Genomic DNA, 22,247 nt, shown 5'->3' with positions numbered 1-22,247 from the left:
TGTGTCCCAGCTACGCAAATAATCAGGTTTGTGGAAAAGAAGCACAAACAATTAAAGAACACAAGCAGGCTCAATAACTTGTGCGTTCAGCCCTACAGTTAGAAAAATCAGTTGAATGTTTCTCTCCCCCCCCCCCTTCCCCTCCAGGTAGAACTGTATTTCCTTCCATTCTCGTTTTAGACACCCCTGGTGCTAACTGCACCCTTACCTATTTAGCTTTCAGTTTGGGTGTGGAATTGATGGAGGGTTCATTTCGTTTACTCTGCTCCAAACAGCGCTGGCTGCTTCCCGTCTGGGACTTGCAGGGGTATAAGGCAGGAGGCTGCCAGCAGGTGGAGCCAGAGCCAACTAATTCTGGTTTTGCCCACACCGCGCTCCTCCTCGCTGAGTTCTGCAAGCACTGATACTAAAGAGGAAGAAGGTGACGCCCGTTGCCTCCCTCTGGTTGCCAGAAAGCAGGCAGGCAAGTTGGGGCTGGCTTGAATGCAGATTGAGGTTGGTGGGGAAGTGCCCCATTCTTCCCAATGGACCGGCCTCTGGGCCTGAATCAGGTATGGATTGTCCCTGTTTGTAACATGGCAGTGGTGTCACAGCAGCTCTGTCTCAGCAGATGGAAGAATCTGCTTCTCTCTCTTGGGTGTTGTTCCTTGAAAGAACCATGATAACAACAACAACAACAACAACAACAACAACATAATACAGTGGTACCTCTACTTACGAATTTAATGTGTTCCGAACGCACATTCGTAAGTCGAAAAAAATTGTAAGTCGAATCCCATAGGAATGCATTGGGAGAAAAAATTCGTAAGTAGAAGCAACCCCATCTAAAAATTCATAAGTAGAAAAAATCCTATCTAAACCGCATCCAAGATGGCGGACGGAGCTCCATTCGTAAGTAGAAACATTCGTAAGTAGAGTTATTCGTAAGTAGAGGTACCACTGTAATGTAATATATTATTTATACCCCACCCATCTGGCTGGGTTTCCCCAGCCACTCTGGGCTGCTTCCTGCAAAATATTAAAATACAATAATGTCTTCTAAAAGTCGGATAGTTGTTTATTTCCTTGATATCTGATGGGAGGGCGCCACTACTGAGAAGGCCCCCTGCCTGGTTCCACTAACACGGAGTCAGAGAATTGGAAGGGTCCAACGCCCTGCAATGCAGGAATCTCAACTAAAGCATCCACGACATCCACCTCCAATGAAGGAGAGTCCAATCCTTCCAATGAGCACTCAGATTTGAAGAACCACTGAAGAACTACAGGGACTCCTCACCCCGTAGTGTTTATTTTCTTTGTGCCAAGCTGGTTGCTGTCAACTTGTCGTGGGGATGTGTTTTTCACACGCAATAGGGCTTTGTTTGCGGTGTCCTTTTTGTCCCTTTCACGCCTGTTAAGTGCACCAGACCGATGGGCCTACCTTTGTTTCCTTTGCAGATGTACGACTACAGTTTGGACATGTGGAGCTTGGGTTGCATGCTCGCCAGCATGATCTTCCGAAAGGAGCCCTTCTTCCATGGCCATGATAACTATGATCAGGTGAGAGAGAGAGAGAGAGAGAGAAAGAGAGAGAAAGAGATGTGATGGTGATGTTCAGGCATAGGGCTTTCTCTTCCTCTGTGACTTCTGTGTTCTGCATGTTCTCGGCTTCCCAGGAGATGGTAAAATCAAGAATTCACTGGATTGGTTCACATGCAAGTTTCTCATTCGATTGCCGCCACCTCCAGTTAGGACCTGCACATGTGAATGGTGCTACCATGGGTCACAGATAAAAATTTCAATTTCTCTTTCTATCTGGTTTCTGTGGTTTCCAGTAGATTTAGCTAGCACGTATTGGCTGCAAGCTGACATGAAGCAATGTACATGGGTGGTATTCGGCTAAGCCCAGACTCAAGAGTTAGACTTCACTGGGTGTGCTCTGAGTATGGCAGTCTAATGCCAGCCCATGTTCATCCAAGGTTACCTGCTCCCTTGCCAAACACAGATCTCTTGACCAGAGGCGTAGCAAGCCCAAGTGGTGCAGAATTTTTTTTGTCACGGGCTCCCCCCACATTGACAGCTCGGGGTAGGCTTGGGAGTCACGGGCAGGCACCGGATGTCCGCCCCCCCTTTTTCGCCTCTGTGCCCCACCCCCACAACTCCCAAGTACCCCGAGCTATTGGGGGAAGGGGGCAGCTATGCCGCTTTGCCGGGGCGCTGGTAAAGCTGCGTAGCTCGTCCTCTCGGGAGCCATGGCTCCCGTCCATACTCTTCCCTCCCCAGCTCGCTGTAAAGCGGCAAAGTGGGAGCTGCTTACAGCAAGGCAGGGAGGGAGGCTGGGAGGGGGGCCCCCGGCTCGCCGTAAGCCGCTCCCGCTTTGCCACTTTACAGCGAGCCGGGGAGGGAGGGAGGGGGAGCTGTGGCTCCTGTCCGCCCTTCCCTGGCTCGCTGTAAAGGGGCAAAGCAGGAGCCGCTCACGGCGAGCCGGGGAGGAGGGATCCCACCGCCGTCCGTATGGCGCTCCAGTGGCGCTGGTGGTAGACCGCTATGCACAGCGCATGTGCGGCATCGCTACGCACGGTGCATGCATGAAACACCACACATGCACTGTACGTAGCGGTTTGCCGCTGGCGCCGCCTGAGAGCCGTACGGTCGGTGGCGGGATCCTCTGCTCACAGCTGCAGCCGCGAACGGACGATCCTCCACATGCGGCTGCGGCGGTGCAATGGCTACTCGTGCCGCCACACCCGGGCTGGGGCAGCAGGGCAAGTACCCCGCAGGGTGCCCTTTTGTCACCCTCCCAGACGTGGAACCTGGGGCACACCGCCCACCGCCACCTTGCGACGCAACTGCTCTTGACTTGCCCTGCAAATACTCTCTGCGGGGAAATGACGAGCAGTTGCCAGGGATTGTCGGGCGGATGACAGTGATCATATCCTGCTTTCTAATATCTCACAACTGCCCATAGAAGCTTGTGTTTCTACCATGGGGGAAGTTAACTTTCTGGTGCCTGAAGTGGCTGTGATCACCCTCTTCCAGCTGAAGCTGCTTATTTGGGGAAATCACATTTCACCCAAGCCAAGATTGGTGTTCCCATGTAAGGTTTTTTAATGGCACTTTGTGTCACATGGGCCTGTTTGTGGCTGGCACAGGGAGGCTCTTCTCTGTGTGTATTTAGAACTCGCTCCTTAATGAGGTGCATTTTGCCCCATCTCTCTATAGTTCAGGCACATCTTTTTCAGCAGGCATTTGGAGAAGGAGAAACCTGACGGCTGCTGTTATTAGCAGCTGTTCTTTATTGATTTACTACTTGTTTTTTTTAAGCATTATTTGGTTTATGGATTTTTTTTAATCCCATTTGCTTGTTGTCAACCATCCTGTGGCTTGTACACAGGGTGATAGATAAATATCTCAAATATAAAGATGAGTTGTCATTATCATTAACACTCATATAGTGCTTTCAAGGGTTCAGAGCGCTGTGATCCTTACAGTGACCCTGTAAGGGAACTCAGTAATGTTCTTCCCGATATTGGCGGGTGGATGGGTGGACTGAGGCCGAGAGGGAAGAGTGCCTTGCCCAAAGCGATATCTTGCCAGAGGCAAGATTTGAACTGGAGACCTCCCCGATTCGTTGCTCTGTCTCCCAGCCGCTACACTTCCACATGCTGGCTTACGCCTTCTGTTCACAGTTGGTGAGAATAGCTAAGGTGCTCGGGACAGAAGACCTATACGACTACATTGACAAATACAACATTGAGCTTGACCCCCGTTTCAACGACATCTTGGGCAGGTAAGATGAGACTGATGTAACACAGTGGTTCCCAAACTTTTGGGGGCCATCCCCTCCCCAGTTCCATAAACCAATAATATAAGAATAATAGTTTGCTGCCCACCTGACTAGGTTGCCCCAGCCATTCTGGGCGGCTTCCAACAGATAAAAGAACTTAATTAAGGATCAAACATTAAAAACCTCCCTAGACAGGGCTGCCTTGAGATGTCTTCTCTCTGTGTCTATTTAGTGGTCTGGAAGGGACGTGTCCTTTTTGCTTCCTTCCACTTGCATCTCCAAAACGATCCAGTGCCGAAAGTGCTTTGTAAGGTGCTATAGAGATGGCAGCAGGCGACTTGACTTCGAGTTAGTTGTGTGCGTTCCTCTTTCCATTCTTAAGAGTCGCTGAGAACGTGCAGAAATACTTGTATGCTGGTAAAATTAACAGAGGCTGTCCAAGGGGACCTCATCCATTCACTCTGTGTTCTCCCCCCACCTGACTCCTAGGCATTCCCGCAAGCGATGGGAACGCTTCGTCCACAGTGAGAATCAGCATTTGGTCAGCCCCGAGGCCCTGGATTTCTTGGACAAGTTGCTGCGATATGACCACCAATCCCGCCTGACGGCAAGAGAAGCCATGGAGCACCCTTACTTCTGTGAGTCTGGCCCTCCGTGGGCCCAGCTTTTCAGACTTTCGAAGGGGCAAAGGTCAGGGAGGAGGGAGAGGTACGCCAGAAAGGGCATCCTGACTCCTACTTCTCCTACCTTGAAAAGCCATGTTGACGGTGACACAAAATAACTTTGAAATTTGTGAGCTGCATATGGCAGAATCTCATCGGAGCCGAGCTTGATTTGGGGCGGTAAAAGGAGGTGGGAGAAAATAAGCTGCCCATTCCCTCCCATCCCTGAGCTTCCCAAACAGCCCAACTGAATCCTGCGGTTCTTGTCAAAATATTCCACATTAATGAAGAATCTGCCTCTTGACAGTCAGGCAATTTTACAGCAGAAGGTGGTGCTTTGTTTCTCAATATTACAGGATGAGTCTTTTAAAGGACTCACCCTGTATATGTCCTGTTGTCACAAGGGCTTGTGGGAATAAAAGTGTTTGGGGATTTTGCTCCCCCCCCCCCCGCCCGCCAGTGGGAAGCTCTCTTGGGTAGTGAAACCTGCTTAGATCCCACCAGTCCCAAATCACACTCCGCAATTGATCTACCGGCGAGTTGCCATACTGATGAGGGATGTTTTTAAGAGAAGGCAGACAGTTTGCCGCTCCTCCTTTGCCTCCATTCGGATAACCTTCAGCTCAGGGATGAGATTTCTCTGCACAGCAGCAGCCCTGGCCTTCTGTACCTACCAACGAAACCTGGGTTCTGCAACTTGTCTGAACTGTACCTGTTAGGAAACGGAGAGTAATTCGGCAGTTGTCATGCCCAAACCCTGATCACCAAGCTGCATCTCCAGCGATACTTGCCTTCCCAACATGCAAGACCGCATGTGTGATGTGGGACTCTTGCCAGGCCTTCCCATCCATATTCCAGCTTCTCTTCACAGCCTCCGTGGCTGGAGACTTCCTTGCTTAAATAAATGAAACCTGTGATCGCCAGCTGTAGGGCTGGGCGATATCTGGTTTTCAACATTGTGATATATCGGCAGCTAAATACCACAGTCTGCTGATATATCGTGATGTATGGAATGTATCTCGGCTGCTTCTTCCTGGCCACCGTTTGCAGGCAATTTGGGCAGGGAATACATCGTGGCTTCCCGGCCACTGCAGTGTCTTTCCAGCTCATAACGTCTGAAACTGGCATTGCCATACTGGTTTCAGACAATTTACCAATGTATCACCCAGATCTAATCAGCTGAATGGCATGCAATATGTGTGATGCAGATAACGGGAGTGCACCCACCCCCTGTTCTAATCGAGATGCCTGGTTTGTTTGTGTTTTGCAGACCCCATAGTGAAGGACCAGGCTCGGATGGGCTCAACCAACATGCCGGGCAGCAGCACCCCCGTCAGCAGCGCCAGTATGTTGTCAGGTGGGTCCACTATCGGGTACGCTTGTGTCTGCATGGGCTACTGGGCCTCTGCCGGGCGAGCCTCATCCCACAGCCAGAGGTGGTACAGTCTGGGAAATGCTTTAAACCCCGCTGTTCCAGCTGTTTGCATGGGTTTGGTTGATTGATTTGAGTTTACTTATATGCCGCTTTCCCACAATGGGAACTGTGGCCAAATCAGCTTCCAGAAAGCATTCGGAACACAGATACACGAAAGACAGAGCCCAACTCAGTTCCTTTCCCCCCACATGCTTTCAAAGTGCCAGGACTCCCCAAAGGGCTGGCTGGCACACGGCTCGCTTATCACTTGATAGCTTAATCGTCAGGTGGTGGTACGTGCGAAAGAACCGTTGCAGGTTGGGTTTTTTAAAAAAACAAAAAACATTGCTTTGCTGCTTTCTCTGTGGGGCTGGCTTATGTGTTCAGCAGTGAGTTATCAAGCGTTCCATGGTGGCCCGGAGGTGCTGGGCTCTGACAGGGCCACTGGCCCCATGCTCTGGCGTGAAACTGCCCCCTCCGTGGCCCTAACGCTCTTCTCCTTCCCATCTAGGGCTTTCTTCAGTGCCAACGTCTTCACCCCTGGGGCCTCTAGCCGGCTCGCCTGTGATAGCTGCTGCCAACACCCTAGGTATGCCAGTTCCAGCTGCCGCGGGAGCCCAGCAGTAAAGGATGACGCCCCGTCTCCCAGATGCCTGACCGGAGCCGGGTTGAGGCCGAGGTCCCTCCTCCACCCCCTTCCCCAGGACAACAGCAGCCGCTTGTGGCAGGCGTTGTGGGGAGGGAGAAGGGAGGGGACGGAATGCTTTGGAGGAGTTATGTCTGAACAGTTGCTTGTGGATTTATAGTAGTTCAGTCATAAAAAAAAGAAAAATATATAGGCCGATTTCCCCCTTTTTTTACTTGAACTTTTCGTATCTCAGGGGGTTCCCTGACAAAATCTGCAGATGGAGTATTTCGTGGACAATTCTCTCTCCCCCACCTTCCCTGTTCATTTTATTACTTGTAAGATCCAAGGCAAGATAACTGTGTTTCTCGAGGGTCTCGGTTCTTGCTGGAAAGCTCTCCCTCTTTCCCCGTTCCTTTCTGCTGGCTGATGCCACGTCAGGGATGGGGTGAGGGGTGAGATTAGCAAGGACCTTTCGCTTTCTCCCCCTTTTGGGAATTCCTGAGTTGTGCTCCTTAAAAGGCAGCAGGGAAGGACGAAGGTCTTTAAGCAGTGGTTGCGTCGTTTTTGCCTCTTTGCGATTGATAGCTAGAGGGGGAGGAGTTTCCGCTACCAAAAATAAATATTTCAAGTTGCAGCAAAAGGTTTGTGGGACGGCACCTTCCGTGTAGGAACAGGGTTTTCTCCTGTGAGCCCCCTTGGCTCACCAGCAGCACCTCCCCCCTTGCACATGTCCTCATTTGGAAGTTTTTCAGATTTCAGGTCCAAGTCAGAAGGAAGCTGCCTTGTCTCCCAGAAAGGGGTCTTGGCATCTTCTCATAAGTCGCTCTCTCTTCCCCGCTGCCCTCCTGGCAAGATCCATCAATGTCTTCTTGGTTTGGTATTTTGGAAATGAGTTTGTCAGTGGGTATCTCTCTTTAAAAGCAACTCAAGCTTCTGGTCGGCTGGTTGGTTCCGCCCAAACTGGACCATGCAAACTGACAGCGGGACATTCACCCGCCCACCTTCTTCCCATGTGCCATGTGATGAGAGATGCTGTTGTATGGTGGGGTTTTGTTTTTTGCTTTTCATTTCATTTTTAACCTAACTCGTGGTCTTGTAAATAGAAAGCGGAGGAGGGGTGGGGGAGGAATGAGCAGCCTCGAGACTTTTGACAGAGAAAGGAAAAGAGAGCAAAGAACAAAATGGTAGACCTGTAAGAAACCCTAGCCATGGAGAGCATCTGCTTCCCCCCTGTGTGCGTGTGTGTATATAACTCTTGTCCTTCCTATACTGAAAGATCCAGTGTTGGAATTCCTTGATGTAAATAAAACTCTTGGGGTTTTTTTTTTTAATTTATCAAAAGGTTAGGTTTTACGTTTCCTGTGCAGAGGTTCTCTCTGAGCCAGCGCCACGCGTCTTAAATGCCGCTTGCGGCCCTCCAAACCACGAACCAGGGGGCTGGGGGTAAGTGGGCGGGCAGGCTCAGGCCGCTTCTCCATCACTATCTATTTTGCACCGTGCACAGATTTGGTTCTAGTAGCAAACAGCGCTAAGAAGCCTTACAAGAAGCATCTCACAAGCCAAAGCATCGCCCGGACCCTTGGCATACGTTTTTTCCTTTCACGCCTCGGCAGCGCTGGAATTTAGGATGGAGAGAGGGGTGGCTCTCTGCGTGCTGCTGTTCAGCGCCTGATTCAAACCACTGACGGGGGAGACTTGGAGGCACAGCATCCCCTTCCCGTTTCCTCCAGAGTTGCCTCCTCGTTGGACAACCACTACAAGAGGCAGTTTGCCTCGGGGGGAGGAGCACCGATCACTTGATTTTTCAATAATATATGCAACTTTTGGGGGTCGGAGTTAGGTAACCACGTATTTCTTCCTGTTTTGTTAACTTTGTTCTTCTGGGTTGTGACACTTGAGGGTGTGGTCGAAGCCTCAGTGAATTGCATAGCGAAGAGCATGAGATCCTGGGCTGCATTCTCCGTGGCCTCCCCACCACCACCTTGGAAAGTTAGTTTGGACTTAAAAATTCACGCAACAGTAGCTTATTGGAAACTCTGGTGGGTAATTGTGGTGGTTCATGGCCTCCTGCGGATGTGAAAGCTAGGCCCACGCTGGACAACCTCTTCTTGGCAACAGTCGGCTGTGAAAGATTCAGCATTCAGAAATGTTGTGTGTCCATCTTTGCACCGGCATGGAGAGACCTACAAAAAACCTCTTTAAGCAGGCGATAATTTTCCCTCCCGTCACCTCTCTATTTAACTTGGCAGATCGGGCTAACGTCGCAGACCAGCTGAGGGGAGAGCCCTACCCAGGGTGCAAATTTCAGTAAGCTTCCGACCTTAAATCATGAGAAGGTGGGGGAGATCAGGAGGTTTCTGATTCAGGGAGCGATGCAAACAAATTTCCTTCTCCGTGCTTAATGCCAGTTTTGCTGCCCATCCATGCAGCAGTCTTGAAAGGAGCGCGAGGAAACTGCAGATTGTTAACAGCATCTGTGTTGTAAATTACCTCATCTGTATACCTTGTATCAGAACACATTTTTTTAAAGGATCTCTCAGCACTTCCTGGTCCCCCCCCCCCCACACATTGTGTTAGATGGCAGGAAAATCAACTGCCAGTACAGATAGCCGTGTTGGCAACTTAACTTTAAAAAAGGTTTTTTTAAAAAGAAGAAAAGAAAAAGTTTTTTTTAATCTTGTTTGAAGTGATCCTTTTTATTTTTATCTGTTGAAATTTAGATTATTATTATTTTGTTGTTTTCCTTTTGAATTTATTGGTTGTAATTGTATTGTACTTGTTCAGAACTAACCCTTAACTGTGCTGGGAAGAAGTTGTGCCATGGAGGTCTTTAATTTTTTAAAAATAAAATAATTGAAACTAAACTACACCCCAGCCCAGTAGTCGCTCCATTTTAAAAGCAGGTGGTAGTGGGAATCCTCAGGATTTTGTGGTTATCTGCACATGTGGTAGAGGGAAGTGAGGGGCAGGTGGAGCTTGTCCACCTGGGAACAAAGCCCATCTAGGAGAAGGAAATCTCTGACCCTAAACATCTGCGGCCTTGCAAGATATCCTCAGGAAAAGAAAAGGCTTAGGAGTAAACCTCACACAAATCTGGATGACACCTTGTATGCCTCCTCCTGGCAACTCCTGCAGCCAAGCTGGTGCCAAATGCATTGCTCTGCTTTCCTGTGGACCCCATCAGTGAGGCCGAGAGAGGGGTCTTGTCATCTGGGCATCCCAGGACCTCTGTACATACTGCCCAGGCTTGCACCCTGGGGAGGTCACTTCGGTGCTGCAAACAACCAAAACAATGTAGGAGGAAGTTATGAGTTACCGGTCTCTGCAGCCACAGCAGGCTCTGTGATTCTCCAGTGGTTTGACTTCATCTCTGGAGGTGCCCTCCATTGTCTCGAGACAGACTGACTCCACAAAAACAAAACAAAAAAACCACTCGCATTCAAGATTTGCAGCAGTATTGACCAGGCTGAGTCACCAGCCAACTGGTTCTGTTCTTTCTGTGTCCTGCTAATCAAAGAATCGAATGGCGTTGTGCCTGTGGCTTATTTCTTTGGACAAGGCTGGCCAGCAGAGGGTGATGAAGTGCCATCTGCTTTTTTTTTTCTTTTACTGTAACGGGTAAAAATAATTTGGTGTCTCCAAGCTGTTTGTCAGTGGAGCCTATAAAGCAGGCATAGGCAAGCTCAGCCCTCCAGATGTTTTGGGACTACAGTTCCCATCATCCCTGACCACTGGTCCTGTTAGCTAGAGATGATGGGAGTTGTAGTCCCCAAAACATCTGGAGGACCAAGTTTGCCTATGCCTGCTATAAAGAGTCCTTTCTGGGCGGTCCTATATGACTAATGTGACCCAACCTGAGTGGTTTGTCATCTTCACTTTTCCACCCTGTCCATCTTCAAAAAAAAGGATGGGATAGAAATTATTTTTTAATTGTTCAGTCACTCCTCCCTTCCCTTCATTTTAATTTTGATTGGAACCCTTCTACTATTTCAAAGATACAGTTATCGCTTTCCAAACATAATATGCTCTCAATGAATTGTTTGGTGAGCGTTTGCATGATGAGTTGACGATTTCCATTAATTCCTGTGGGGAAATATCAAATCCGTTCCTGACCACAGAATTCTGACCTCCAAATGATGGGCGGGACGGGACGGGACGGGACGGGACAGGGAAACCCTCTGAAACCTTGCAAACATGGAAGGAAAAAAATTCTCTCTTACATGTCCGACTGCTCCCTCTTCCTCCCCACCATTATTTCAAGCAAAATGCCGCAGACCAGCAAAACACAAGAAATAAGGCTCACTTAAGACTGCTTATTTTTTTACAGCACGACACAAAGGTCCAGCAGATTGGACATCTGAATCTGCTCCATGTGTAGTGAGGTTTTGGTACTGATTCCTTATGTTTGGATAAGTAAATTTCCATATAACGAGCGTTTGGGAAACAGGGCCTCCGCTTATAAGCAACTTCTCAAGGCTATTTGCAGTAAAATTCAAGCAAGACAACTTGAAAACCGAGACTTTGCCCACGTCTCCATCTAGTTGGCATTTGCTCTCACAGGAGGTGGTGTTGGCCGCAGAATCATAGAATCATAGAGTTGGAAGAGACCACAAGGGCCATCCAGTCCAACCCCCTGCCAAGCAGGAAACACCATCAAAGCATTATTGACATATGCCTGTCAAGCCTCTGCTTAAAGACCTCCAAAGAAGGAGACTCCACCACACTCCTTGGTAGCAAATTCCACTGTCGAACAGCTCTTACTGTCAGGAAGTTCTTCCTAATGTTTAGGTGGAATCTTCTTTCTTGAAGTTTGAATCCATTGCTCTGTGTCCGCTTCTCTGGAGCAGCAGAAAACAATCTTTCTCCCTCCTCCATATGACATCCTTTCATATATTGGAACATGGCTATCATATCACCCCTTAACCTTCTCTTCTCCAAACATACCCAGCTCCCTAAGCCGTTCCTCATAAGGCATTGTTTCCAGGCCTTTGACCATTTTCATTGCCCTCTTCTGGACACGTTCCAACTTGTCAGTATCCTTCTTGAACGGTGGTGCCCAGAACTGGACACAGTACTCCAGGTGAGGTCTGACCAGAGCAGAATACAGTGGTACTATTACTTCCCTTGATCTAGATGCTATACCCCTATTGATGCAGCCCAGAATTGCATTGGCTTTTTTAGCTGCTGCATCACACTGCTGACTCATGTTAAGTTTGTGGTCTACCAAGACTCCTAGATCCTTTTCACATGTACTGCTCTCAAGCCAGGTGTCACCCAGACTTGGATGGCTTTAAGAGAGAATTGGACAAATTCCCAGAGAACAAAAGGGCTGTCTCCTGTTTGCAGAGGCTTCTGAATGCCAGTTGCTGGAAACTGCAGTGGTACCGCCTGATGTTCTTTGGTTGTGGGGCTGCTGTGTGAAGGCTCCACCTGGGACTGCCCACCTCACCTTCCTCTCTGCTCAGTAGCCCTCCACCCTTACCCCGGGAGTTGCAGCAGACAGAAAAGGGGGGATTTTGTGTTTTGTCTGGCTGGGCAATGGGTGGAGGATAGAGAGGGTTGCAGAAGCGTTTGTAGGATTGAGGCTGCTGCACCAAAAGGGAAATGTTGCTTTTGTTGCCCTTTCCATTTTTGCCTCTGGCTCTGCCCACCAATGACAATGTGGCCCCCAAAAGCTTGCCCAGGAAGCAATTGGCCCTCTGCCTGAATAAGGTCCCTGGACTTAAAAGATGTGCAGAATTGGCCAGGTCTTTGCCATTTTATGTTGCAAACTGCCCTGTGATGAAGGGCGGTCCATAAATGTAATAAATTTATATTTATTAAAACAATTAAATATACTTGGACTCAAATGAGACGTTAGCAGCCACGTGGGCCAATTGTGGAGAACCTCAGTCCCGCCAGATGATGTTGAACTACACTTCCCATCATCCCCGGCCATTAGTCTTCCTTGCTAGGACTGATGGGAATTGAAGTCCAGCAGCTATGTGCGTGGCGAAAGGTCCCCGGAGCGCCCCGCCCCTTGGCTGCGTTGCCTAGCGCCAAGCTCCGCCCCCTCTAACTTCCGCTTCCGGTTGATTGAACACCAGTTCGGAGACGAGAGAGGGTCGAGCCCTAGAGATAGAAAAAGGGGAGAGCCGCACCCGCACCGTCGCTCTGTAATCCTGCGGAGAGACGATTTCTGAGGTAACCGACGCTAGGAGAAACATGGAGGTAGGGAAGAGGGGTAGCTCGGCCCTTATTCTGAATTTCTATCTTGGGGAGGGGCAGCGGGGTGAGCAGAAAGGGAAAAATGCCCTCCACAAAGATGGCGCCAGCGGTTTCCTTCTCGCAAGCCAATAGCAGTCGAGGGCAAGCGAGAGCGCTCTCCCGTCGCAGGGGAAGTGACGCACCAGCCCGCGCGATGGCCCTTTCCTGTTGTTCTTCTTTTTGCCCTGAGCGCACGTGTGCGAAGCTGCGCTTGGACGGTGAAAGGAATGAGGGGCCGCTGGGAAAGACGGAAAGAGGTTAGTCCGGTTTCCCAGATCTTGGGGAGGGGAGGGCTAGCCTGGAAAAAACTGAATAAACTGAAGGGCGGGAAAGGTCGAAGGGGAAAGCAGCTTGGCGGGAGGGGAGCCGGGATTGGGGCCGCCCCGCTTTGACCTTGGCGCGGGGCCACCTTGGCAGACCCAGAAGCCTCTTTCCTAATTTCTGTGTAAAGCATGTCCAAAGTCCGTTTCGGGGGCCTAATCCAGCCCGCCGGTCGGTTTAATCTGGCCCCTGTGGCAGTCTGTCTCCTGCGGTAAAATCCTTTTAAAAGCTCAACAACTTCAATCCTAAAAAAGCTCAACAACACGCATAGACAAACTCGGCCCTCCAGATGCTTTGGGACTACAACTCCCATCATCTCTAGCTATCAGGACCAGTGGTCAGGGATGATGGGAGTTGTACCGTAGTCCCAAAACATCTTTAGGGCAGAGTTTGCCCATGCCTTCTCAACAACTTCAATCCTAAAAAAAGTTCAACAACTTTTGGGTAAAATAATAATAATAATAAGCTCAATAACTTCAATCCTAAACTTTGGTCCGGCGCTCTTGAAAAAAGTTTGGGCACGCCTGGTGTAAAGGATCAGATGTGGAGCTGGGAGTGGGCGAGTAGGAGAGCTGCTGCCTGGCGCCCCGTGGCCCCTGCAATCGGTTACATTTACAACAATCGATATGGCTCCTGCCTCTCTTCTCCTCTCCACCAGGGGCCTCGGTGCAGCCTCCAGTGCTAAAGTTGGGATGCAAAATAAAAAATGAAGTGTGCATGCACACGAAAGCTCATACCAAAATAAAAACTTAGTTGGTCTTTAAGGTGCTACTGAAGGAATTTTTTTATTTTGCTTCGACTCAGACCAACACGGCTACCTACCTGTAACTAAAGTTGGGATGGTGCAGGATACTGTAAAAGCTATTTATTTCACATTTTTATTACATTTGACTAGTTGCTCTTATCTTGCCCAGGGCAAACCAGTGACTTAAAAACAGAAGAAGGGAGTAAATTACCTTACAAGCACTGTTCTGTTGTGCAATGAGGTTAACATGCTTCTGCTTATATTATTTGTCTAATTCCACACATGCAACTTGGTTATCTCTATCACAGAACTGGGAATAAGTTATATTTCTTTGGCATAAACGTTTTAAGGAAATAAACTTTTAAAAAGGATTTCTTGTTAGTAAGCTATCTTTCTAAGCACCGTGATAATCCTCTGTATCAATGCTTAAAAACTAAACTGTCTTCATCTTTCTCAGGCTTTGAGTGCACAATGAAGGGAGACCAGAGCAAGCTCCCAGGTGACACAGTGAATAAGAAAGATGTGTTTTAATGCTTATGCCTAAAGTCTACTATGCTATGGATGGATGATCTGGAAGAGCGAGGTGAGGTGAGAATTGATACAACCCAACACAAGCTGGATTTGAATGAGAATCAAACTAGTCTACAAGGGGTCCCAAAGTTCAGAACTTGCTCATTTTAGGACAGGCATCCCCAAACTGCGGCCCTCCAGATGTTTTGGCCTACAACTCCCATGATCCCTAGCTAACAGGACCAGTGGTCAGGGATGATGGGAATTGTAGTCCAAAACATCTGGAGGGCCGAAGTTTGGGGATGCCTGTTTTAGGATCTGTTTCCAGTTTGTCCCGTTTTTCTTTTGCTTGTTAATAGTACACAGCTACTCCTCTTAGCAAGTCTGACTCTGCCCTCTGCAGCTGTGTCAAATTCATTGCCCGCCTTTCCTGTGGCAGGGAGTGGTCCAAACAGCTGCCACAGCAACAATCTGCCGTTCATGGGCCTCAGAACCCTTTGTGGGCTCTGGGGACAGTTTTTCTGCAGACACTGGTGCCAGGCTCTCCTGCCCCTCCAATCCTTTAGTGTTTGCCTCCCCTGACCCACCCACCCCCCAAAAAACCCCTGAGTGGAGTCCTGTTACTGGAGAGATTTGGGGCGGTCCGTAGGCTCATACTCTAGGGATGCTGCTGGGTCCATCTCTGGACTTGGGTTATCTCATTAGCAAATACTGTCTGGCTAAGACTGTCTTGTATCTGTTTTGGTTGGTAAGATAGCTAGGTCAAATTTTGGCCCAGGAGAGCCTGACCACTGTAACCCATTTGCTTGTTACCTCCAGGTTGGACAGTTTCATTGTGCTGCACATGCGAGATGTAAACTGATTCAAACTGTGGATTTAAAGGAGGATCAAACTGGTTTACAAGGTTTTCCAAAGGGAGTTGATGAGTTGGTATCCTACAGGTACCATCTCTTCAGAGGGCATATCTCTTTGGCATAAACCTTTCTTTTAACTTCCTGATTCGTAACCTTATCTGCCTGAGTGCTGAGATCTCTCTTTAAAATTTCCCTGTCTCTTTAAAATTTCCCTGTCTTCTTGTTGTGCCCAGATTTCTCGTGTTCGGAATGCTGCCCTTTGGTGAACCTTCTGGAGGACCTTCATTTAGACACATAGAATTCTAGAGTTGGAAGGGACCCTCATGATCATCCAGTCCAACCCCCTGTGATGCAGGAATATGCAGCTGTCCTATACGGGGATCGAACCTGCAACCTTGGCATTATTAGCACTACGCTCTAACCAAGTGAGCTATCCAGGCTGACAATTTGATGGCACTAGAGCAGAGCAGGAGGTGTGCTGGTGAGTAGAGCACCTGACTTCCAAGGGGTTTCCTAGAGATGTGCAGGCCATGAAAAAAAAGATTATGCCCTCACCCCAATTTTTCTCCTCCCCACCTTTTCTCACTAGGCCTTCCCTGGCTAAACAGACAGCTGCCAGCACCATGGTGATGCTTCTGCCTAAAGAGGAGGCTCTCTCCAGCAGTTGAGGTGAGAACCAGGTGAGAACTGGTGCAGCCCAGCAGTTAAACTGGATTTTATAGGAGGCTCAAACTGATATACAAGGGGGATTGCTGCTGGAGATCATGCTTGTTTTAATGTCCCCTTCTAGTTTGTCCTGTTTTTGCTCTGCTTGTTGGGGTAAGCGGAGCTTTTTCGACCTGCACAAATTCTCTTCTGCCTGGCTCAACCCATGAAGCCCTTTGCAGCTGTGTCAAATTCATTGCCCGCCTTTCCTGTGGCAGGGAGTGGTCCAAGCAGCTGCCACAGCAACAATCTGCCGTCCATGGGCTTCAGGGCCCTTTGTGGGCTCTGGGGACAGTTTTTCTGCAGACACTGGTGCCAGGCTCTCCTGCCTCTCCGAATCTGAGGGCATGCACTCACCCCCCCCCCAGCTATAAATAATAATAGCTTATTTATATGTCGCCCACCTGATTGGGTTGCCACAGCCACTCTGGGCAACTTCCAACAAATTAAAACATGTTGACCGATTCCACACTTTGAAATGTCATCAAGCGTTTGGCCTTTAAACACTGCAGATTTCCCCAAGGGACTATTTTACTTTGCCTATCCCAGTCTTTTGAAACCGGTGCAGAACGTACACCATTAATTCTTCTTTCTTTTTGTAATAGGTTCAGAAGATTTCATGTTTAGATTTGGAATTCCCGGTGTTTCAAAGCTTCATGAAAGCACAGAACTGTTGAGTGAGCGAGTGATGCATGGCCTCTTATGAATATATCCCGCTGGCAGATAATCATTTTTTTGTCAGAGTACCTCAAGGAAGAAAAAAGTCAGAACGCAGCTGGCAGCTTTAACTGGATTTCAGCAGTGCGACTGGGGAGTGTGGCTTGTTTATATTTCCTCAACACCATCTCATTACAGTGGTACCTCTGGTTACGAATTTTCAGGTTACAAACACTTTTAACCTGGAACTGAGTGTTTCTGGGTTTTTTTTCTTGTGAATTTATTTCGGCATGTGAACGAGGCCTCGGTAGGCCCCGCCGTGGCCTGTAGCTAGGCTCTGGCACCTACCGAGGCCTCCGCTATAGGGTTTTGGTCTCGGGGGTGCCTCGCTGCAGCCCAGAGCTAGGCCCTGGCATCCACGGGGCCTACGGAGCCCTCTGCTACCGGGCTCCAGCCACAGGAGGCCTAGCAGGTCACACCCCAGCGGTGAACTTAGTAAGTAAACAAAGTCAGCCTGGGCCAGAAAGCATTAGCCCTTTACCGGCCCTTACCCCACCACCCCTGTGGGAGGGGGAGGGGGGAAATTTTGGGATTCTGCAAGGGATTTTGGGATCTGTTTCTGTGAGTCTACCTTGTGCCTTTGTCTCTGCTTTGCTCCTTTGTTTTGGGGGGCTGCCTTCTGCCATTATTTTGGGGGTTGTGTGGAACCCAGTTCAGCTTCTTACTGATTGACTGTGGGACTGCTGACATGGATAAAAGCAGCAGAGGCAAGAGATCCGTGATAACCGTTGAGGTAAAGAAGCAGATTATTTCCAAACATGAAAGTGGGGTCCGTGTAAGTGAACTGTCAACGCAGTTTGGTATGGCCAAATCTACAATTTGTAGCATCTTAAAAAATAAAGATGCCATTAAGGGAGCCAGTGTTGCAAAGGGTGTTAAAACGCTCAAGCAACGAACACAGACCATGGAAGAAATGGAAAAACTGCTCTTTATATGGATAACCGAAAAACAGTTGGCGGGCGACCGCATCTCCGAGAGCATCATTTGTGAAAAAGCTTTACATTTGCATGGCCAGCTCATTGCAAACACTCCTGGAGCAAGTGCTGAGGCCGAGAGTTTCAAGGCAAGCAGAGGGTGGCTTGAAAAATTTAAGAGGAGAAGTGGCATGCACAGCAAACATGGTGACGGTGCCAGTGGCAACAAATTAGATGCTGACCAGTTTGTTTTGGAATTCAAAGATTACGTTGAGTCGCAGGGCTTCGTTCCCCAGCAAGTTTTCAACTGTGATGAGACGGGCCTCTTTTGGAAGAGAATGCCAAGGAGGACCTACATAACAATGGAGGAGAAAGCATTGCCAGGACACAAGCCCATGAAAGACAGGCTAACTCTTTTATTATGTGCGAATGCAAGTGGAGATTTTAAGTTGAAGCCTTTGCTCGTCTACCATTCTGAGAACCCCAGGGTTTTTAAGAAGAACAACGTCATAAAGAGCAAATTGCATGTGATGTGGAGGGCAAACAGCAAAGCTTGGGTAACCAGGCAATTTTTTATTGAGTGGGTTCATGAAGTGTTTGGGCCAAGTGTGAAAAAATACCTCCAGGACAAAAACCTTCCAATGAAGTGCCTGCTGCTTATGGATTATGCTCCAGGTCACCCTCCAGGCTTGGAGGAGGTGTTGCTGGAAGAGTTTGCGTTCATCAGTGTAAAGTTTTTGCCCCCCAACACAACAACTCTCATTCAGCCCATGGACCAGCAGGTCATATCTAATTTTAAGAAGCTTTACACCAAAGCGCTGTTCCAAAGGTGCTTTGAGGTGACCTCGGACACAGAACTAACCCTAAGAGAGTTCTGGAAGAATCATTTTAATATCCTTCAATGTTTGCATATTATAGACAAAGCATGGAGGGATGTGACTCAGAGGACACTGCAGGCGGCATGGAAGAAATTGTGGCCAGATGCTGTCCCAGAACATGTAACGGAGGCTGTTGAAGAGGATGCTCGTATTGTTCAGGATATTGTGTCTCTGGGGAATTTCATGGGCTTGGAAGTGAGTGGTGCTGACGTGGATGAGTTAATGGAGGAACACGGGACTGAGCTAACCACAGAAGAACTCCAAAACATTCTGATGGAGCAGCAAAAAGTGGCAACTCAGGAAATATCTTCGGAGGAGGAGGAGGAGAGCAGAGAAAGTGTGTCTACCGCAAAAATCAAAGAAATGTTTGCAAAATGGGCTGAAATGCAAGCTTTTGTGGAAAAATATCACCCTGATAAAGCTTCGGTGAGTCATGCCACAAACACTTTCAATGATTTCGCTATGTCTCACTTTAGACAAATCTTAAAACATCGGCAGAAGTCTCCTGTGAATATTTTTGGGTAAGGAAGAGATCCAGTGAGGCTGGACCAGGTAGCAGTGGTGTAAAAAAAAAAAGCAAGGGAAGGAATTGCAGGAGGGGAGACACTGATTGTGAATCTGGATGAGGACCCCAACCCCCCATCCAAACAATGACTATCATCAGTGTAGGTAACAAAAAAAAAGCACTTTTCATTTTTTAAAAAAATTGTCAGTACGGTTTTATTGATTTTACAGTACAGTACATTTTTATTGCTTTCATTTTCTGGATCAATGGTTTCATTAGATCAGGGGTCAGTAAAGTTTTTGTGGCTTGGGCCAGTTCACAGTCCCGCAGACGGTGCAGTGGGCTGGAGTGCACACACGCATGCGCAAACGCTATTTCCAGCAGTCCTCCTGGCGCAGAGGAGGCGTGCGCAGCTTCCCATTGGCTGCAGGAGGTTCCTGCAGCCAATGGAAAGCCAGCCAGCGTCGCGGAAGGCGGTCCCCGCTCTGATCTGCACCGGTTTAACACAGCGCACAGGAGCCAACCAAGTGGGTGGTCCATGGGCCTTAGGTTGCCGACCCTTGCATTAGATAAAACTCATGTTAAAGTACTGTTCTACGGGTTGTTTTTCATCGTCTGGAACAGATCAATCAATTTTCCATTACTTTCTGTGGGAAAGCACGCCTCAGGTTAAAAATGCTTCAGGTTAAGAACGGACTTCCAGAACGAATTAAGTTCGTAACTGGAGGTACTATATATCTGTATTTCAAACAGATACTGTATATAGATGTAACACGGGCAGAGGCAGATCAATAAACACATACATTTGAGGCTTACATTTGCTAATGCGTTAAAGTTGATAATTTAAAAATAAAAAATGTTTCAGACTTTTTGCTGGGTTTTCATATTTTATTGTTCATTAGCGAGGGGTTCATCAAAGTAGGCCGTGTGTTGCTTGATCCACCGTTTGGCTGCAGTTGCAGACTTTTCCAAAGACCTGAAAGAAGAGTTCCGTCCACAGAGGGGGCTTTGTGTCAGAGCTGTTTTTGCCACTGCTCCCTTCCCCCTGCAGTCTCATGAGAATCTGCTTTGGGAGGTTGGAGCAGCACAGAGGGCAGTGCAAGAGGGGGAAGCATCACATTCCGTAAGTGGAAGCGCCTGCTGGATCATGGTGCCTTCCATCAATGGAAGGTGCGTTGGGACAGAAGTAATAGAAACATTTGGGTCACTTGTGAAGTTCATTGGCTGATAACTGCTGTATATAGCACACCTAACAGCAAAACAGGGACCTGACTCAAAAGGAAAATTGTGTCTTTGGAACAGCAGCTCCCCCATAATGAGATCTAAGTTTTTCTGCAGACAGTGGCTAGACTTTGCCCATCTCTGCAGTGTGGTGAATTGACGGCAGCACTGAAGTGGCTTCAGGGCACAAGCCTGGGCAGTGTGTATGGAGGTCCTGGGATGCCCAGGTGGGGGGGGGAACCCCTCCCTCTGTCTCAGTGATGTTCAAATTTGCTCCAAGATTTTATGAGCAGGGCAAGGTATGAAACTTCTTTGCAAAGTAAAATGCTATTCCTATTTCAAATGCTGCCAATTTTAGGATCAAAAACTTATATCTTTAAACAATGGAAACAAGATATTACCAGCTTTATCTGGAATGGCAAACCTGCAAGAATTAAATACAAGTTAATGATCGATACAAAAGGCAGAGGAGGTCTATCTTTGCCAGACCTAAATTTATATCATGATGCGGTGGGCTTTCTTTGGTTGAAAGAGTGGACTATGCTAGACAATCATAAACCATTAGATCTGGAGGGGCATGAAAATAAATTTGGATGGCATGCCTACCTGGGGGAAGACAAAATAAAAGTGAATAAAGGGTTTAACGACCATGTTATAAATAAATCCCTGTTGAAAGTTTGGGAGAAACAAAAGACTATTAGAACCCAAAAACCCCAGATGGCTGTCACCGGTCGAAATAATAACAGTGAAGAAGAAGAACTCAGATGGGAAGTGGGGAAAATATAAAGATCTAACAGAGGAAAAGGAAGGGAAGCTCAAATTAAAAGAATATGAGGGAATAAAACATCTTTTGACGGGATGGATCCAATTCCACCAGATAAACAGTAAATTTAATAAGGATAAAACACAAAGAGGATTCTTGGATAGACCTTCGCTGCTAGAGGGACATCTATTACAAAGTAACAAAGATCATTTCTAAAATGTACAATGGTCTACTCGAATGGGAAGTCAAAGATGAGATAACAAAGGAGACAATGATTAAATGGGCATCTGATTTGGGGGAAACAATCCAGATAGAACAATGGGGGAAATTATGGAATGTCTCATGGAAATTTACAGCCTCTGAGGGAATAAAGGAAAACATGATAAAAATGTTATATAAATGGTACCTGACGCCGGTTAAAATACACAAAATGTATAAAACAAAAGACAACTTGCGCTGGAGGTGTCAAAAAGAAATAGGGACCTTCGTGCACGTGTGGTGGCAATGTGAAAAAAATCAAACCCTTTTGGAACCAGAAGAAAAAAAATACTGAAGTATAATATAAAGAAGAACCCTGAATATTTCCTATTAGGAATGTTAGATGAAGGTATACATAAAAATGATGAAAAAATATTTCTCTACACGATAGCAGCCGCAAGAATATTGATTGCCACATAATGGAAAAAACAAGAAATACCAAAAATTAGTGAGTGGCAGGAGAAATTGTTTAGCTATTTAGATCTAGCGAAATTAACAACTTCAATCAGAGGCTGTAGCAAACAAAAATTCTATCAAAGCTGGGAGAAATTTGGAGACTATATGAAGAGACATTGCCCTACGCTAAAATCCTGGATCTACTTCTAATACTCTGTACTGTATGCAAATTATATCTATAAGAGGAAATATTAGGGAAATATATTACGATTTTGGAAGCAGTAATTAGTTTAGTTTAGTCAACTCGAGATGAAGATAAGTGGAAGTCTTATGGAGGCAGAGGTTAATTTTGTTTGCTTTTGTAATGTTTATTTTATGATTGGTTTAATATGACTTAGAATGAGTAAATGAAAAGAAAGGATAGTGGATCTGTATATTATTTATTTACTTATTATTTGATTTGAAAAGTGATATGATTTGTAATTTTATGTGCATTTTATGTGTATTGATTTGATTTTCAATAGTTAAAAAATACTTAAAAAAAGAAAAACAGAAACTTCTTTGCAAAATTCTTGGCAAGTGCAGCAGCATTGAAGGTGCAGTGCAGTCCAAACAAACAAACCAAGGCTAAGCACATTGAACAGGTCTAGGTTCAAAATGTGATCCAGAGGTGTTGTAGTAAATGTAGTGTTGTAAAGTTCATTAGTGGGTCGTAAAGCCTTAGACCCACACAGCCAACCTTCA

General features: G+C 47.3%; 2 protein-coding genes and 2 non-coding genes across 17 annotated transcripts in view; all 4 read left to right on the top strand.

Annotated features, from left to right (window-relative positions):
* The window catches only part of CSNK2A1 (casein kinase 2 alpha 1), a 41,512-nt gene extending 32,178 nt beyond the window's left edge, over window positions 1–9,334 (top strand). For both annotated transcript variants that reach the window (XM_035122382.3, XM_035122380.3), the window contains 5 exons: window positions 1,438–1,539; window positions 3,669–3,769; window positions 4,256–4,404; window positions 5,699–5,785; window positions 6,354–9,334. In XM_035122382.3, the coding sequence (XP_034978273.1) occupies window positions 1,438–1,539; window positions 3,669–3,769; window positions 4,256–4,404; window positions 5,699–5,785; window positions 6,354–6,469 (555 nt within the window). In that variant the 3' untranslated portion in view covers window positions 6,470–9,334. The remainder of the gene's footprint in view (window positions 1–1,437; window positions 1,540–3,668; window positions 3,770–4,255; window positions 4,405–5,698; window positions 5,786–6,353) is intronic.
* A 3,197-nt stretch (window positions 9,335–12,531) lies between these two features.
* On the top strand, window positions 12,532–19,734 carry LOC118089197 (tigger transposable element-derived protein 1). Of its 13 annotated transcripts, none has more exons than XM_088674767.1 (5): window positions 12,532–12,653; window positions 14,240–14,370; window positions 15,380–15,627; window positions 15,736–15,815; window positions 16,457–19,734. In XM_088674767.1, the coding sequence occupies exon 5, from the start codon at window positions 17,257–17,259 to the stop codon at window positions 18,883–18,885; it is 1,629 nt and encodes a 542-aa protein (XP_088530893.1). In that variant the 5' UTR covers window positions 12,532–12,653; window positions 14,240–14,370; window positions 15,380–15,627; window positions 15,736–15,815; window positions 16,457–17,256; the 3' UTR covers window positions 18,886–19,734. The 13 variants fall into 13 exon arrangements, with proteins under 13 accessions (XP_088530893.1, XP_088530892.1, XP_034979549.1 ...); XM_088674766.1 differs by having other exon boundaries at window positions 12,532–12,680; XM_035123658.3 differs by having other exon boundaries at window positions 12,532–12,680; window positions 15,736–15,826.
* Window positions 14,691–14,825, top strand: LOC118089609 (small nucleolar RNA SNORA5). The gene has a single exon (XR_004693162.1). It is a non-coding gene; the product is annotated as a small nucleolar RNA SNORA5 (small nucleolar RNA).
* On the top strand, window positions 16,029–16,163 carry LOC118089610 (small nucleolar RNA SNORA5). The gene has a single exon (XR_004693163.1). It is a non-coding gene; the product is annotated as a small nucleolar RNA SNORA5 (small nucleolar RNA).
* Window positions 19,735–22,247: the final 2,513 nt, after the last annotated feature.

This window comes from Zootoca vivipara, chromosome 7 (assembly GCF_965207765.1).
Source record: "Zootoca vivipara chromosome 7, rZooViv2.hap1.1, whole genome shotgun sequence".
Taxonomy (NCBI): domain Eukaryota; kingdom Metazoa; phylum Chordata; class Lepidosauria; order Squamata; family Lacertidae; genus Zootoca; species Zootoca vivipara.
The sequence above is the reverse complement of the archived record's forward strand: the minus strand, read 5'-3'. Positions and strand labels throughout refer to the sequence as shown.